At 41.9% G+C, this 16,223-nt stretch overlaps 1 protein-coding gene across 13 annotated transcripts in view; it reads right to left on the bottom strand.

Annotated features, from left to right (window-relative positions):
• Positions 1–16,223, bottom strand: part of SKA1 (spindle and kinetochore associated complex subunit 1) — an 85,671-nt gene that overhangs the window by 28,715 nt on the left and 40,733 nt on the right. For 7 of the 13 annotated variants that reach the window (XM_081562110.1, XM_081562111.1, XM_081562112.1 and 4 more), the window contains 2 exons: positions 15,380–15,549; positions 13,688–14,526 (listed from right to left, as the gene is read on the bottom strand). In XM_081562110.1, the coding sequence (XP_081418236.1) occupies positions 14,378–14,526; positions 15,380–15,549 (319 nt within the window). In that variant the 3' untranslated portion in view covers positions 13,688–14,377. Of the gene's footprint in view, positions 1–9,597; positions 13,432–13,687; positions 14,527–15,379; positions 15,550–16,223 lie in introns of those variants that run through there. The other 6 variants (XM_081562103.1, XM_081562104.1, XM_081562102.1 and 3 more) reach the window with 4 other exon arrangements.

The raw sequence follows: 16,223 nt of genomic DNA, 5'->3' as shown, positions 1-16,223 counted from the left end.
GGTTAGGCCAACCACTAAAAACAAATTTTAATAACTATAATTTACAAGCTAAGAGAAAAGAGAAAATTGATTCATATAAACACTCAAAACCAAACAAGGCAGCAAAGAAGGTTTTTTTGAAAGAATTAAAGGCAAATGTAGCAAATAGAAAACAGTAACAAGTATGGCAGATGTTAATCCAAATATATCAATAATCACTTTAGATATGAATTCTCTAAATATACCTATTAAAAGACAGGGGCTGACAAAGTGGATTAAAAAAATCAAGATTCAACTATATGTTGTCTATCTATAGGAAACTAACTTTATTATGAGGACAGATAAAAGTAAGGGAATAGAGAGAGGTATGCCTTGTTAATAATAAAACAAAGGTGGAGTAGCTATATTAATTTCAGACAAAGCCAACTTCAGAATAAGGAAAATTACTAGAGATAAAGATGGGCATTAATGATTTATTGGATCAATTCTCCAAGAAGATTTAACAATCCTAAATGGATGGGGAAAAAAATGGAAACAGTGGCAGATTTTATTTTCTTGTGCTCTAAAATCACTGCTGATGGTGACTGCAGCCATGAAATTAAAAGACGCTTGCTCCTTGGAAGAAAAGTTATGACAAGCCTAGATAGCATATTAAAAAGCAGAGACATCACTTTGCCAACAAAGGTCTGTCTACCCAAAGCTATCGTTTTTCCAGTAGTCATGTACTGATGTGACAGTTGGACCATAGAGAAAGCTGAGCACCGCAGAATTGATGCTTTCTAAATGTGGTGCTGGAGAAGACTCTTGAGAGTCCCTTGGACAGCAAGATCAAACCTGTCAATCCTAAAGGAAATCAGTCCTGAATATTCATTGGAAGAACTGATGCTAAAGCCCAATACTTGGGCTGACTGATTCGAAGAGCTGACTCACTGGAGAAGAACCTGATGCTGGGAAAGACACAGCAGGAGGAGAAGGGGGCGACAGAGGACGAGATGGAATCACTGACTCAAGGGACATGAGTTTGAGCAAACTCTGGGAGATAGCTGAGGACAGGGAAGCCTGGCCTGCTGCAGACCATGGGGTCGAAAGAGTCAGACACGACTTAGGGACTGAACAACAGCAATGTGTATAGACCCGACAATACAGCAGCAAAATACGTGAGGTAAAAAGAAAGACCTGCAAGGAGAAATAGACAAAGTTGCTCTTACGGTTGGAGACTTGAGCACCCCTCTGTCAGTAGTCAACACACGCAGCAGGCAGACAATCAGTAAGGACAGAGTTGAGGTGAACAGCACCATCAATCAACTGGATTTAACTGACATTTATAAAATACTTCACCCAACAGCAGCAGACTACACATTCTTTTCAAGCTCATGTGGAATAGTCACCAGGAGAGACCACATCCCTGGTCATAAATAACACATTTGTAAACTAGAAATAATACGAAGTATGTCCTCAGACTAACATGGAATTAAACTAAAAGTCAATAACAGAAAGATAGCTGGAGAATGGCAAAATATTTGGAGATTAAATAACATACTTCCAAATAACACCTAGGTAAACAAGGAGTCTCAAGAGAAATTTTGATGAATTTTGAAATATTTTGAAGGAAGAAAAATGAAAATACAACTTACCAATATTTGTGGGGTGTAGTGAAAGCAGTGCTCAGAGGGAAATGTCAAACAGTACAGCCACTTGGGAAACAATTTGTCAGTTAAAAAAAAATTAAAAACTAGGCAGACAGCTACCACAGGATCTAGCAATTGAACTCCTGGGAGTTGTATTCCCACATAAATGAAGTTATTTCCCCACAAAAACCTGTGTTGAATGCTTATAGCAGCTAAATTCATGAGAACTACAAACTAGAAATAACTCAGTTCTACTTCAACAGGTAGAATGATGAAGCTAACTATGGTACATCCACACACCAGGGAACACTACTCACTAATAAAAAGGAACAAACTCTTGCTATGTGCAACCACCTGGATGAATCTCCAGAGAATTACACTGAGTGAAAACAGCCAGTCTCAAATGGCTTTATACTGTATCATTCCATTTATATGACATTCTTGAAATGACAAAATTATGGAAATGGAGAACAGATGAGTGGTTGTCAGAGGCTAAGGGGGAGGCAATGGTGGGAGGGGAGTGGGTGTGGCTAGAACAGGGCTTTGTGAGGGATGGGAATGTTCTGTCTCCACTGTATCAGTGTCAATATCCAGGTTCTGATAATTGTACAAAAATTGTGGAGGATGGTGCTATTGAGGTGAAGAGTACAGGGTTAAGGGCTCTCTATTATTTTTTTACAAGTGCATGTGAACATATAATTATCTCAAAATAAGAAGTTTAAGAAAAAAAAAGCCAAAAAATGATAGGGATATAAGTTACATGGATAGACGCACTGGTCAATATTCATTGATTTGTATCCTTAAGAACTGTGCGTTTCACTGTAGGTAAACTAAATCTCAAGTTTAAAGAAATGATATAGCCTCCTAGCTACATTTACTACTTTTCAATAATCCGCCTGCCAATGCAAGGGACAGGGATCTTTCTGGACCATGCCATGCAGCGACTGAGCCTTGTACGCCACAACTATCGAGACTGTGCTCTAGAGCCTGCAAGCCACAACTACTGAGCCTGCATGCTGCAACTTCTTAAGTCCACACGTCCTAGAGCCCATGCTCTGCAATAAGAGAAGCCACTGCAGTGAGAAGCCCTCACACTGCAACTAGAGAGTAGCCCCCACTTGCCACAACTAGAGAAAAACCCAAGAGCAGCAACAAAGACCCAGAACAGACAATAAATAATAAAAAATTTTAAAAATATTCTTTAAAAAGGAACAGGGCAAAAGAGTGCTCACAATGAAGAATTTGAGGTGCAACTTACTAAATACCATAATTTCTGATAAACACTTCTCTTGCATGTTCCTTAGAGACTTATCTTCTGTCAACCTAACTTGAACAAAGTTCAATTGACATTGTATTGAATTCCAAATAGGAAAAGGAGTACGTCAAGGCTGTATATTGTCACCCTGTTTATTTAACTTATATGCAGAGTACATCATGAGAAACGCTGGGCTGGAGAAAGAACAAGCTGGAATCAAGATTGCCAGGAGAAATATCAATAACCTCAGATATGCAGATGACACCACCCTTATGGCAGAAAGTGAAGAACTAAAGAGCCTCTTGATGAAAGTGAAAGAGGAGAGTGAAAAAGTTGGCTTAAAGCTCAACATTCAGAAAACTAAGATCATGGCATCCGGTCCCATCACTTCATGGCAGATAGATGGGCAAACAGTGGAAACAGTGGCAGACTTTATTTTTCTGGGCTCCAAAATCACTGCAGATGGTGATTGCAGCAATGAAATTAAAAGACGTTTACTCCTTGGAAGGAAAGTTATGACCAACCTAGACAGCATATTAAAAAGCAGAGACATTACTTTGCCAACAAAGGTCCGTCTTGTCAAGGCTATGATTTTTCCAGTAGTCATGTATGGATATGAGAGTTGGACTATAAAGAAAGCTGAGCACCGAAGAATTGATGCTTTTGAACTGTGATGTTGGAGAAGACTCTTGAGAGTCCCTTGGACTGCAAGGAGATCCAACCAGTCCCTCCTAAAGGAGATCAGTCCTGGGTGTTCATTGGAAGGACTGATGTTGAAGCTGAAACTCCAATCCTTTGGCCACCTGATGCGAAGAGCTGACTCATTGGAAAGTACCCTGATGCTGGGAAAGATTGAGGGCAGGAGGAGATGGGGACGACAGAGGATGAGATGGTTGGATGGCATCATCGACTCGATGGGTTTGGGTGAACTCCGGGAGTTGGTGATGGACAGGGAGGCCTGGCATGCTGCAGTTCATGAGGTCGCAAAGAGCTGGACACGACTGAGGGACTGAACTGAACTGAAAATTATCTCTAATAAGCAAGATTAGAAAACTAAAGGTGTTGGCTGGAAAAAGAAAAAACACTTTTTTGTAAATGTCCTTAGTCAACAGTGAACAGTGTTAGTCTCTCAGTCGTGTCTGACTCTTTGCAACCCCATAAAAAAGGTGATTTGTTGTTTTGTTTTTGTAAGTGTACATTCCTTAGTCAATGGAGGGCTTCCCTGGTGGCTCACATGGTAAAGAATCTGCCTGCAATGGAGGAGACCCAGGTTCAGTCCCTGGGTTGGGAAGATCCCCTGGAGAAAGGAATGGCTATCCACTCCAGTATTCTTGCCTAGAGAATTCCATGGACAGAGAAGCCTGGCAGGCTATACTGTCCATGGGGTTGCAAAGAGTCAAGACACGACTGAGTGACTAACACTTTAGTCAATGAAAGCTTTTTTTTATTATTTAACTAATAATTAGAATTTCAGTATTTCTTGAAGCTTAATACTTTACAGATTCTTTGGTTAAAAGATGATGTTGTAGAATCCAGAGTTGCAAAACACACCTCGGAGGACACTCAAGACAGTGGAGTACAGTTTATTCTGCCAGCGGGTGCAAGGGGAATCAGTTCCCAACAAAGACGCTGATGTTTCTGAGGCCCAGTTTTATACCCCCCACTACGTGACTGGTTACACATTAGCAACCTCTTTGTTGTATATGTTTGTTTTACAACAAGTAGATGCTAGGAGAACAAACAATTAAGGTTAAAGGTGGGGAACAATGATTATGCACCCAGGGGGGATGTCTCCATGGTTAATCTAACAGGGGCAGCCTGACCTCAACTACAATCTCCATTTGTCATCTGTCGGGAGGGAAGTCTCCAGGAGACCTGGTTTTCACCAGCAACGGTTTCCTCACTCTGGGGAAGGGTTCAGACCCAGTTCACATCAAGTCTTTAAGATGCATGACAGCCTTCAAGATGGAGTATCTCCTGCTTTCCTCACACTGGTCCCAACAATGAGAGTTCCATGTAATTATAGTAAAATGTTTGTGCTTAGATGCTCAGTGTGTCAGACTCTTTGCTACCTCATGGACTGCAGCCTGCCAGGCTCCTCTGTTCACGGGGATTCTCCAGGCAAGAATACTGGAGTGGGATGCCATATAGTAAAGTAGATTTTTTAAAAACAATTTTTATAATCCTGCAGAGAGAATATCCTTTAAGCTCAACATTAGTATATTTCCCAGAAGTAACTAGGAATATTAAAATCATAGGATATTAAAACTAGAAGGTCCAGAGAGAAAGTTTTCTTCAACCATCTCAATATATACAGAAAACCAAGACCTGGAGAGATGAAGTCACTTGCCCAGAGCCACAAACTATCAGTTAATGTATGTTCAGTAAATGTTTGTTTAGCGCCCTCTGCTGGAAAGCCCTGTTAAAGCGAGGACACCACAGAGAAATAAGTGAAGTCGCTCAGTCGTGTCTGACTCTTTGCGACCCTATGGACTGCAGCCCCGCCAGTCTCCTCCATCTATGGGATCTTCCAGGCAAGAATACTGGAGTGGGTTGCCGATTTCTTTTCCAGGTGATCTTCCTGACCCAGGGATCGAACTCAGGTCTTCCACATTGCAGGCAGACACTTTACCCTCTGAGCCAGGAATGAGAGGGACAAAAAAACCTCCTGGCCTTAGTAGTTTATATTCTAGTGGGAAGAGAAAGACAAATAAACAGGTAAAGTATATAAACCATGAGACAGACATATGTGCTCAGAAGGAAAATAAAGCAGCAAGGGAAAGTGTTACAGAGGCAGCTGTAAATATAAATCAAAGGTGGTCTGAGAAGGCCTGAAGGATCAAATGACACTTGAGCAGATATCAAGGAGGTGAGGGGGGAGGGTCACGTGGGTGAAGGATGAGGAACTTTCTTGGCAGAGGCACAGCCAGTGTAGCACTCTGGGGAGACTCACACTGGGCCTGTCCCAGGAAGAGCATGGCAGCCATTGTGGCTGGAGTAGGAGACGGTACCACTGAGCTGAGGAGGGACCACGAAGGGCCTCGCAGGCCTTAATGCGAATTCAGCCTTCCCTCTGTTAAGAAATGGGGAGCTATTGGAGGGTTCTGAGTAGCGGAGTGAACGAATCACTTTGGTTCATGTGGCAAATAGACAGTTCAGTTCAGTTGCTCAGTCGTGTCCAGTTGCGACCCCATGGATGGCAGCATGCCAGGCCTCCCTGTCCATCACCAGCTCCCGAAGTTCATGTGGAGAATAGACAGTAGTAGGGCAAGAATTAACACAGAATCCAGTCAGGAAGCTTTGAGTTAATCCAAGGGAGATGTCTAGTCCCAGGGTGGTAGCTTGTGAGAGAGGGTCAAATTTTTGAAGGTAGAACCAAGAGAGAGAAAACGGCAGAGGTAGGACTAGAACCATGTTTCTGAAGCTTAAGTTTTCTTTCCTTAAAAAAAAGTATTTATTTTTATTTTTGGCTGTGCTGGGTCTTCACGGCTGTGCAGGGGCGTCTCATTGCAGTGGCTTCTCTTATTGCAGCTACTGGGCTCTAGGCCGTGTAGGCTTCAGTAGTTCTAGTGCATCGGCTTAGTTGCGCCGTGGCATGTAGGATCTTTCCAGACCAGGAATCGAACCTGTGTCTCCTGCACTGGCAGGTGGATTCTTATCCACTGGGCCACCAGGGAAGCCCCAGAGTGCCTTAGGTTTTCTTTCTGATGCACCCTGTTACTGGATTATTTTTTTTTTTAAGTTGAAGAGAGTATCCCCAAGAAATAATTTGATTTATGAGTCACAGTTAGGATTAGAGTTGTAATTTTTAGTATGCAGTTGAGGCATAGCTGACAATCACTCTACCAAGAAAACTTTTGTCATTAGAATTGCCCACTTTGTCATGTTGACCCATTAGGACAAAGGGAATTTTAATTACTTGAGCTTTGGGAGTTGGTGCATTGATCTTAGATTTAAAATATTAGTTTGAAATTGCACTACAGTTGTAAAAAAGGCAGGCAAGTGGGCTCATCATTAAGTTAAACATGCATTTGAAATGAACATCTGTCCACGTTCATCATTCGTGGAGTAGATGACCTACCTAAGATTATGTGAAAACATGGTTCATTAAGTGACATGTTTTCCAGATATCAAGCTTTATACACTGTGCATCATTTCTCCACGCAGAAGTTATTAATAGATGCCCAACACATTGCTTTCATGTGTAAACATAATGACGTTTACATCCAGCATAACTCAAGAAATTTCATCTAATGCATTAAATTCAAACACCCAGTCTACGCTCAGTGAGCAGTGCTAGGAAGCATGGATACAGGAACCTGAATTTCACAAGGACCACTAACAACCTTTCCTTCCCAGCTTCAAGTTACCAGCCCATAAGTTCTTATCTATGTTTTCATGAAATGTAAATATCTAATCAGTATTTGTTTCACAACTATTCTAAATTTTATTAGGAAAAAAATGTGGACACATAAAATTAGAAAGAATGTTATAATGGAATGCTATTCTATCAGACTGAACAATTACTAACACTTTGCCATGTATGCTCTATGTATGGATGTATCCAATTATATTGGCCATTTAAAAACGTTTTATTCCAAAATATATCCGACACACCTGCAGAAAATAGGGATATTCTCCTACATAACCACAAGACTATTATTATACCCAAGAAAACAGATACTAGTTCTTTCAAAGCATCCAATATACAACCTAAGTTTCCATACTGTCCCTTTATCTTTTTTTTAAAAGGAATCAAGGTTCATGGTTTATGTTGACTATAATCTTAGGCTCTTTTAATCTAGAACTGGATCCCTTTATTTTTTTCTATTATTGACTTGATTTTAAGAGACCAGGTTACTTATATCTGCATTTGTCTGATCATTTCTTCATGATGACTTTTAACTTGTTTCTCTATCCCTTGTCCTTCCTACAAAAATGATAGAACTAAAGTCTTCATCAGATTCAAGTTGAATGTTTTTGACAGTATTTCATAGGCAGTGCTATTTCATATCATGTCACATTCAGTTCAGTTCAGTTCAGTTGCTCAGTCGTGTCCGACTCTTTGCGACCCCATGAACTGCAGCACACCAGGCCTCTCTGTCCATCACCAACTCCCGGAGTCTACCCAAACCCATGTTCATCGAGTCGGTGATGCCATCCAACCATCTCATCCTCTGTCGTCCCCTTCTCCTCCCGCCCCCAATCCTACCCACCATTAGGGTCTTTTCCAGTGAGTCAACCCTTCGCATGAGGTGGCCAAAGTATTGGAGTTTCAGCTTCAACATCAGACCTTCCAATGAACACCCAGGATTGATCTCTTTTAGGATGGATTGATTGGATCTCCTTGCAGTCCAAGGGACTCTCAAGAGTCTTCTCCAACACCACAGTTCAAAAGCATCAATTCTTCGGTGCTCAGCTTTCTTCACCGTCCAACTCTCACATCCATACATGACCACTGGAAAAACCATAGCCTTGACTAGACGGACTTTTGTTGGCAAAGTAATGTCTCTGCTTTTAAATATGCTATCTAGGTTGGCCATAACCTTCCTGCCAAGGAGTTGCTGCTGCTACTGCTGCTAAGTCGCTTCAGTCATGTCCGACTCTGTGCGACCCCATAGACGGCAGCCCGCGACCCCATAGACGGCAGCCCACCAGGCTCCACCGTCCCTGGGATTCTCCAGGCAAGAATACTGGAGTGGGTTGCCATTTCCTTCTCCAGTGCATGAAAGGGTAAAGTGAAAGTGAAGTCGTTCAGTCGTGTCCGACTCTTAGCGACCCCATGGACTGTAGCCTACTAGGCTCCTCCGTCCATGGGATTTTCCAGGCAAGAGTACTGGAGTGGGGTGCCATTGCCTTCTCCGTGCCAAGGAGTAAGCGTCTTTTAATTTCATGGCTGCAGCCACCATCAGCAGTGATTCTGGAGCCCCCAAAAATAAAGTCTGACACTGTTTCCACTGTTTCCCCATCTATTTCCCATGGAGTGATGGGACCAGATGCCATGATCTTAGTTTTCTGAACGTTGAGCTTTAAGCCAACTTTTTCACTCTCCTCCTTCACCTTTATCAAGAGGCTCTTTAGTTCTTCTTCACTCTCTGCCATAAGGGTGGTGTCATCGCATATCTGAGGTTATTGATATTTCTCCCGGCAATCTTGATTCCAGCTTGTGTTTCTTCCAGCCCAGCGTTTCTCATGATGTACTCTGCATATAAGTTAAATAAGCAGGGTGACAATATACAGCCTTGATGTACTCCTTTTCCTATTTGGAACCAGTCTGTTGTTACATGTCCAGTTCTAACTGTTGCTTCCTGACCTGCATACAGGTTTCTCAAGAGACAGGTCAGATGGTCTGGTATTCCCATCTCTTTCAGAATTTTCCAGTTTAATGTGAGGAGGCAGATAATGTCAGGATGTCCCATTACTGGTGATGCAAAGTTTGAGTAGTGTTTTCATTATCTCTCATTGTATGATAAATTATGCAAAAATGTAGTGTATTTAAACTACTATAATCATTTATTTTTCATGATTTCTACAGGTCCTGAATTCAGAGCACAGCAGGGGCAGCTTGTCTCTGTTCCTGGATGTCTGGGACTTCAGCAAGAACACTTTAAGGCTGGGGGCTGGAATAATTTGCTCACATGAGTGGCAGTTAATGTGACCTCTCCATGTAGTCTAGGCTTTCTTGCAACATGGTGACAGGGTTCCAAAGGCAAGCATCCCAAGGAAGAGACCAGATGGAATTCATATTCTCTTTAATAGCTAGCTTGGAAATCAGGCAGTGGCATTCCTCTCAATTCTATTGGCTGAAGCAGTTACAAATATATCTCCAGATTCAAAGAGAGGGAACAAAGCTCCTGCCTCCTGTTGGACGAGTGTTGACATCACACTGAAAGAGCGTACGGGATGGAGTATGGAATTCTCCCATCCATCCGTCCATTCTGGAAAATACAACCTGCCACAGGGAGTGACAGTCAGATCTCTTCATTTAAAGTTACATTTCCCCTTTGTAATTAGAAAGTAGGAGAGACACAAGATCCACATGCAGACATTCAAACTGGATGAGGCCAATTTGAGGGGACACCCACACAGTTAAGAAATGTAAAAGGGGACAGAGTATTCTCAGGAGAGGTGAAAGGGGACAGGGGGTCCTTAGGAGAGGTAAAACAAGACCAAGGTGGTGATCTAGCATGACCACTTTTAGCTAGCCAGTGTTACCTGGGGAAAATGTTTCAATTTACAAATAACCTACTTTTCCAGCACACAGAACCCGTAAAGGAACAGATTAAAGATTTCATCACATAAAAATTTGTAAATCACAAAATCTACAAACAGCTCAGGACCCTTAACAGCAAACAACAAACCACCCAATCAACAAACTGGCAGAAGACCTAAATAGACATTTTTCCAAAGAAGACATACAGATGGCCAAGAGGCATATGAAAAGATGTTCAACACTGCTAATTATTAGAGAAATGCAAATCAAAACAACCATGAGATTATCACCTTACACCAGCCAGAAGGGCCATTATCAAAAATCCACAAACAATAAATACTGCAGAGGGTGTGCAGAGAAGGGAACCCTCTTACAGTGTTGGTGGGAATGTAAATTGGTACAACCACTATGGAGAATAGTGTGTATGTGCGTGCTAAGTGGCTTCAGTCGTGTCCAACTCTTTGAGACCCCATGGACTGTAGCCAGCCAGGGTCCTCTGTCCATGGGATTCTCCAGGCAAGAATATTGAAGTGGGTTGCAATTCCCTTCTCCAAGATATCTTCCTGACCCGGGGATTGAACCTGCGTCTGTAATGTCTCCTGCATTGGCAGGCAGGTTTCTTTACCACTAGTGCCCCCTGGGAAGCCTGGAGAACAGTATGGAGGCTCCTTAAAAAAACTAAAAATAGAACTACCATATGACCCTGTGACCCGCTCCTGAACATATATCTAGAGAAAAACATGATGTGAAAGGATTCATGCACCCCAATGTTCATTATTGCACTGTTTACAATAGTGAAGACATGCAAGCAACCTAAATGTCCATGGATGGATGAATGGTAAAGATGATCTGCTACAAATGCACAATGGAATACTACTCAGCCATTAAAAAAGAATGAAATAATGCCATTTTCAACAACATGAATGGACCTAGTGATTTTCATACTGAGTGAAGTCAGAGAAGGCGAAATACCATATGACATCCTTTATATGTGGAATCTAAAAACAAATGATATAAATGAACTTACTTACAAAACAGAAAGAGACTCACAAACTTAGAGAATGAACTTATCATTGCCAGGGAGGGAAGGATGGGGGAAAGGGATAGTTAGGGAGTTTTAGATGGACATGTACATACTGCTATATTTAAAATGGATAACCAATAAGGACCTGCTGTATAGCACGTGGAACTCTGCTCAATGTTATGTGGCAGCCTGGATGGGAGGGGAGTTTGGGGGAGAATGGATACATGTATATGTATGGCTGAGTCCCTTTACTGTTCAGGTGAAACTATCACAACACTGTTTGGTAATTGGCTATGTGTGTATGTATTAGTTGCTCAGTCGTATCCAACTCTTTGCGACCCCATGGACTGTAGCCTGCTAGGATCCTCCGTCCATGGGATTCTCCAGGCAAGAATACAGGAGTGGGTAGCCATTCCCTTCTCCAGAGGATCTTCCCAACCCAGAGATCAACCCTGGGTCTCTAGCATTGCAGACGGATTCTTTACCATCTGAGCCACCAGGAAGCCTGTTAATTGGCTATATCCCAAAACAAAATAAAATGTTTAAAAACAATGAGTATCTCAACAAAGAAGACAGAGTAAGGTCCTCGGTAACTACTGTGAACCCTTCTCCTACCTAGGACTCACCAGGCTGGTAGGACTAGGAGGTGGTAAACCAGGCGTCAGGCTCTGTGGAATTCAGCTAGAGACAGTCAGCTGGAATTTTTTCCCCCCTTCAGGCTATGGGACCTGCAGCAGAAAGCTGTGACATGAGGTTCAGGGCATAAAGTTCTGGAGAGGGCCATGCTACGGGGGCACTGGACAGCACGGGTGCTCCTGGGCTGTGAGCTACTGATGCTACTGCGGAAGATGGGGCGGGGGGGGGGGGGCAAAGAAAGGGCAAGGAACGGGTCTGAGTGCAAAGAGGCCAGGACCACAAAGTCCTTTCAAAATTGGATTTTAACAAAATGTTATTTTCAAAAGTAAGTAAGTAGAAAAAGCCTGTCATTTTGTTTGAAAATGATGTTCTAATCACTCAGTCGTGTCCGACTCGGCAACCCCATGGACTGCAGCACGCAAGGCTTCCCTGTCCATCACCAACTCCTGGAGCTTGGTCAAACTCATGTCCATCTAGTCGGTGATGCCATCCAACCATCTCATCCTCCGTCATCCCCTTCTCCTCCTGCCTTCAATCTTTCCCAGCATCAGGGTCTTTTCCAATGAGTCAGTTCTTTGCATCAGGTGGCCAAAATATTGGAGCTTCAGTTTCAGCATCAGTCCTTCCAATGAATATTCAGGACTGATTTCCTTTAGGATGGACTGGTTGGATCTCCTTGCAGTCCAAGGGACTCTCAAGAGTCTTTTCCACCACCACAGTTCAAAAGCATCAATTCCTCAGCACTCAGCTTTCTTTACAGTCCAACTCTCACATCCATACATGACTACTGGAAAAACCATAGCTTTGACTAGACAAGTTTTATGACCAACCTAGACAGCATATTAAAAAGCTGAGACATTACTTTGCCAACAAAGGTCCGTCTAGTCAAAATTAAACATACCTGCATTTAAATTAGGGGGAAAGAAAGAATAACAATAAATAAGTAGCGCCCATAACGTATTCTAGGGTCATCACAATGAGTGTTAACCAGGCCCCTTTTTTCTCAGCTGCAAGGATCAGCCTGCCAAGCAGATGGCACAGATACAGACTGTGAGGGTTAACTGGCCACAGGGCACCCATATTAAACATCATTTCTGGGTGTGTCTATGAGGGTGTTTCGAGATGAGATGAGCACTGGATCAGTGGACTCAAAGAGACTGCCCTCCCCGTGAGGGTAGGCGTCTTCCCATCCATCCAGGAAGGACCTGAGTAGAACAAAGGTGGAGGAAGGAGGGAAGAATGTGTTCTTTTATTTTTCTGCCTCACTGCTGAGCTGCAACTTCTCATCTCACCTGCTCTGGCCTGGCTTCCTTGGTTCTCAGGCTTTCACACTCAGACTGAATCATATCACTGGGTTTCCCGGGCCTCCAGCTAGCAGACAGCAGATCTGGAGGGCCCCCCAGCCTCCATGATCACATGAGCCAATTCCTCATGATAAATCTCCACTACAGATAGATGGATAGAGAGATAGATATAGACACAGATATAGATAGTTCAGTTGGTAAAGAATCTGCCTGCAATGCAAGAGACCCTGGTTCAATTCCTGGGTCAGGAAGATCTGCTGGAGAAGGGATAGGCTACCCACTCCAGTATTCTTGGGCTTCCCTTGTGGCTCAGCTGGTAAAGAATCCACCTGCAATGTGGGAGACCTGGGTTCGATCCCTGGGTTGGGAAGGTCCCCTGGAGAAGGGAAAGGCTACCCACTCCAGTATTCTGGCCTGGAGGAGTCCATGGACTGTATAGTCCATGGAGTCACAAAGAGTCAGACACAACTGAGTGACTTTCACTTCACTTCATATAGACAGATAGATATCCTGTTGATTCGGTTTCTCTAGAGAACACTAAGACTAACAGTCTCCCCAAGTGTGGAAGTAAAACTCCATTAAATTCTTACAATCCAACCACCCACTTTCTGTGACCACTATCAATCTGCTTGCACATATTTTATCATCTTTTTCATCTTAATATACTTTTATTACAATTTAATTACAGGTCGATGTTTACAGACTGATTTACACTGAATGCATTTCAGGTAAGCTGTTCCTTAACCACATATGGGAAAGCAGAAAACCACGTGGATGAAAGTGAACAATGTGAAAGTCGCTCAGCTGTGTCCAACTCTTTGCGACCCCATGGACTATACAGACCATGGAATTCTCCAGGCCAGAATACTAGAGTGGGTAGCCTTTTTCTTTCTCCAGGGGATCTTCCCAACCCAGGGATCAATGGGCTGCCTTCAAATCCAACTTCTGACTATAGCCTGAAATATCATCAATCTATAGGATGGAATTTAGACACTAATGACCTTTAATTCCAAAGAGCCCGGCTATCCTTGATCTTCTCTTCTTGAACTTTGGCTTTTATCTGCATCTCTCTTACTGGGACTGGCAGCACTGTCACTGAACACGAAAACTAAATATGAACATTTCTTAGTTCCACTGTATGCCTAGAACAGAGGCTCACATGGTAGGTGACTAAGTACTTACCAGGTAGCAGATATTAAAGTATACATTATTTTTTTAAGCTTTATTTTTAGAAGAAATGAAAAAGCTAAAAAAATTATATATTAAAAAATTACATGTAAGGAAACTACAGGAACAGTCTCTAAACCCTGTTAGCTGGTTCAAAAGCTCACAAGGACATTATGTTATAACATATCGGGTAAGCCCTTTCCCTCGGACCTCTGATAGCCTCCGGCAGTGTCGTAAAATATTCAGTATCACATGAAACCTCTTGTCGACTTTCAAAGCTGTGAACTCCTTTATGTCAGCTTCCACTACAAAATAATGACCTGAAAGTAAAGATATTAGTGCTAATTTTTATTAGGACAACTTTCAAGATGAGTCTTTAATACATTACATTATGACTATGAATGGCATTAATGATTCTGACTATCATCATTGAACCAAAGTGAGAACTGGTATTCTTGCTAAAATAATAATTATTCTTTCAACTGAAGTTGCATAATGTTTACTGTAGCATTTCAGCAGTGTAGCCTTGCTTATTTTATCACTGGCTATCTGCTGGTATCTTTTGAACAATTCACTTTTCAAGAAGCAATATGGTAGTGGTTAAGAGGATGTAACCCAGAAACCCACAGCTTTATCCCTTTATCACTTAACTGATTGACCTGGGGCAAGTAACTGAAGTCCTCCTAGTCTGTAAAATAGGAGTAATAATAGTACACAACTCATAAGGATGCTGTGAGGACTAAAGCCCTTAGTACACTCTCTGCCACATAGGAAGTGTTATCTTAAGCATGACCAGCCGTTATCACTATTCTAATTCTGAAAACACTGGGTATCATTCCATAAGAGACTCCAACGCAGTGTTTCTGAGGCTTGACACTACAGACGTTTTAGACTAGATAGTTCTTTTTTGTCGGAGCTGCCTTGTGCACAATAGGGTACTTCAGCAGCACCCTTGGTCTCTACTCACCAGGTGCCAGGAGCACCCCCAACCCCAGGTAAAACAATCAAAAAGGTCCCCAGAGATGGCAGAATATTCTCTGGTGGGAAAACTGCCCCTGGTTGAGAACTACCTCTCTAGGGTTAGAATTTTCTGGAATTAGTTTTGTTTCTCATGATTTAGTTACACTCCAAACAGCTGACATGTACACACACATACATATACACTCATTTTACCTTTGGTTTCCTTCGTTTCTTCATCAATAAATCTGTGATAGAGATTTCTGGCAACAGAACTCATAGACTTTTTTGGTTGATGTAGGATCTTATATTTACTAACAACTGCCTTGTTGATTTCTTTAATAACATCATTAATGTGACAATAGGTTAAGCGGGATTTCATGTACCTGTAAAAAAGAAAATGATTATTTTTTTTAAAAGAATCATCATACAAAATTGTTTTTTTTAATTAAAATATTTACATATGGTAACTTTATACAGTCAAGCTACTTTATACAAGCTACTAGCACTCTTTGGAAAAAAATTTTATAGCAACTTCCAAATAAACCAGATGTGTCTCAACCACTGAAAAATTAAGTAGAGGCTACAATGTATTAGTGCTTATCTCTCCTACTTATATCTGGATGCAGAAATCTCTATCCCTACTCCTTACAGAACTACTATAACAATTTAACAATTTAAATTAATAATTTAATCTCAAACTCTGATTCCAATGGATTAATTCCAGTTTATTTAAATATTTTAAAATATTTGTAAGGGGAAGAAAAATTTTAGTATTAATTAATTATATAACTCATACCACTTCAGTTTTCTGAAGAAACAGATCTGCTCAGAGAAATAAAGGGGGAAAAAAAGGGGAGAGGAGGAAGGGAAAATGACAAAGAAGATAACAGAGATGAAGAGCCGACGAAGAATTGATGGTGGAGGGGCTGCAAAGGGATCAGAAGGCCCAGAAGTTAAGCTGCACAGCTGCTTGGCAGAGCAGGATGGACAGCCTCACTCATTTCACGTTCAAATGGCCTTAAGTATTGTCTGAAAGTGAATGTGAAAGTCACTCAGT

This window comes from Giraffa tippelskirchi, chromosome 14 (genome assembly GCF_054371585.1).
Source record: "Giraffa tippelskirchi isolate mGirTip1 chromosome 14, T2T-mGirTip1v1.2.pri, whole genome shotgun sequence".
NCBI lineage: Eukaryota > Metazoa > Chordata > Mammalia > Artiodactyla > Giraffidae > Giraffa > Giraffa tippelskirchi.
Note: the sequence above shows the minus strand (reverse complement) of the source record. Positions and strands in the feature narration are given on the sequence as shown.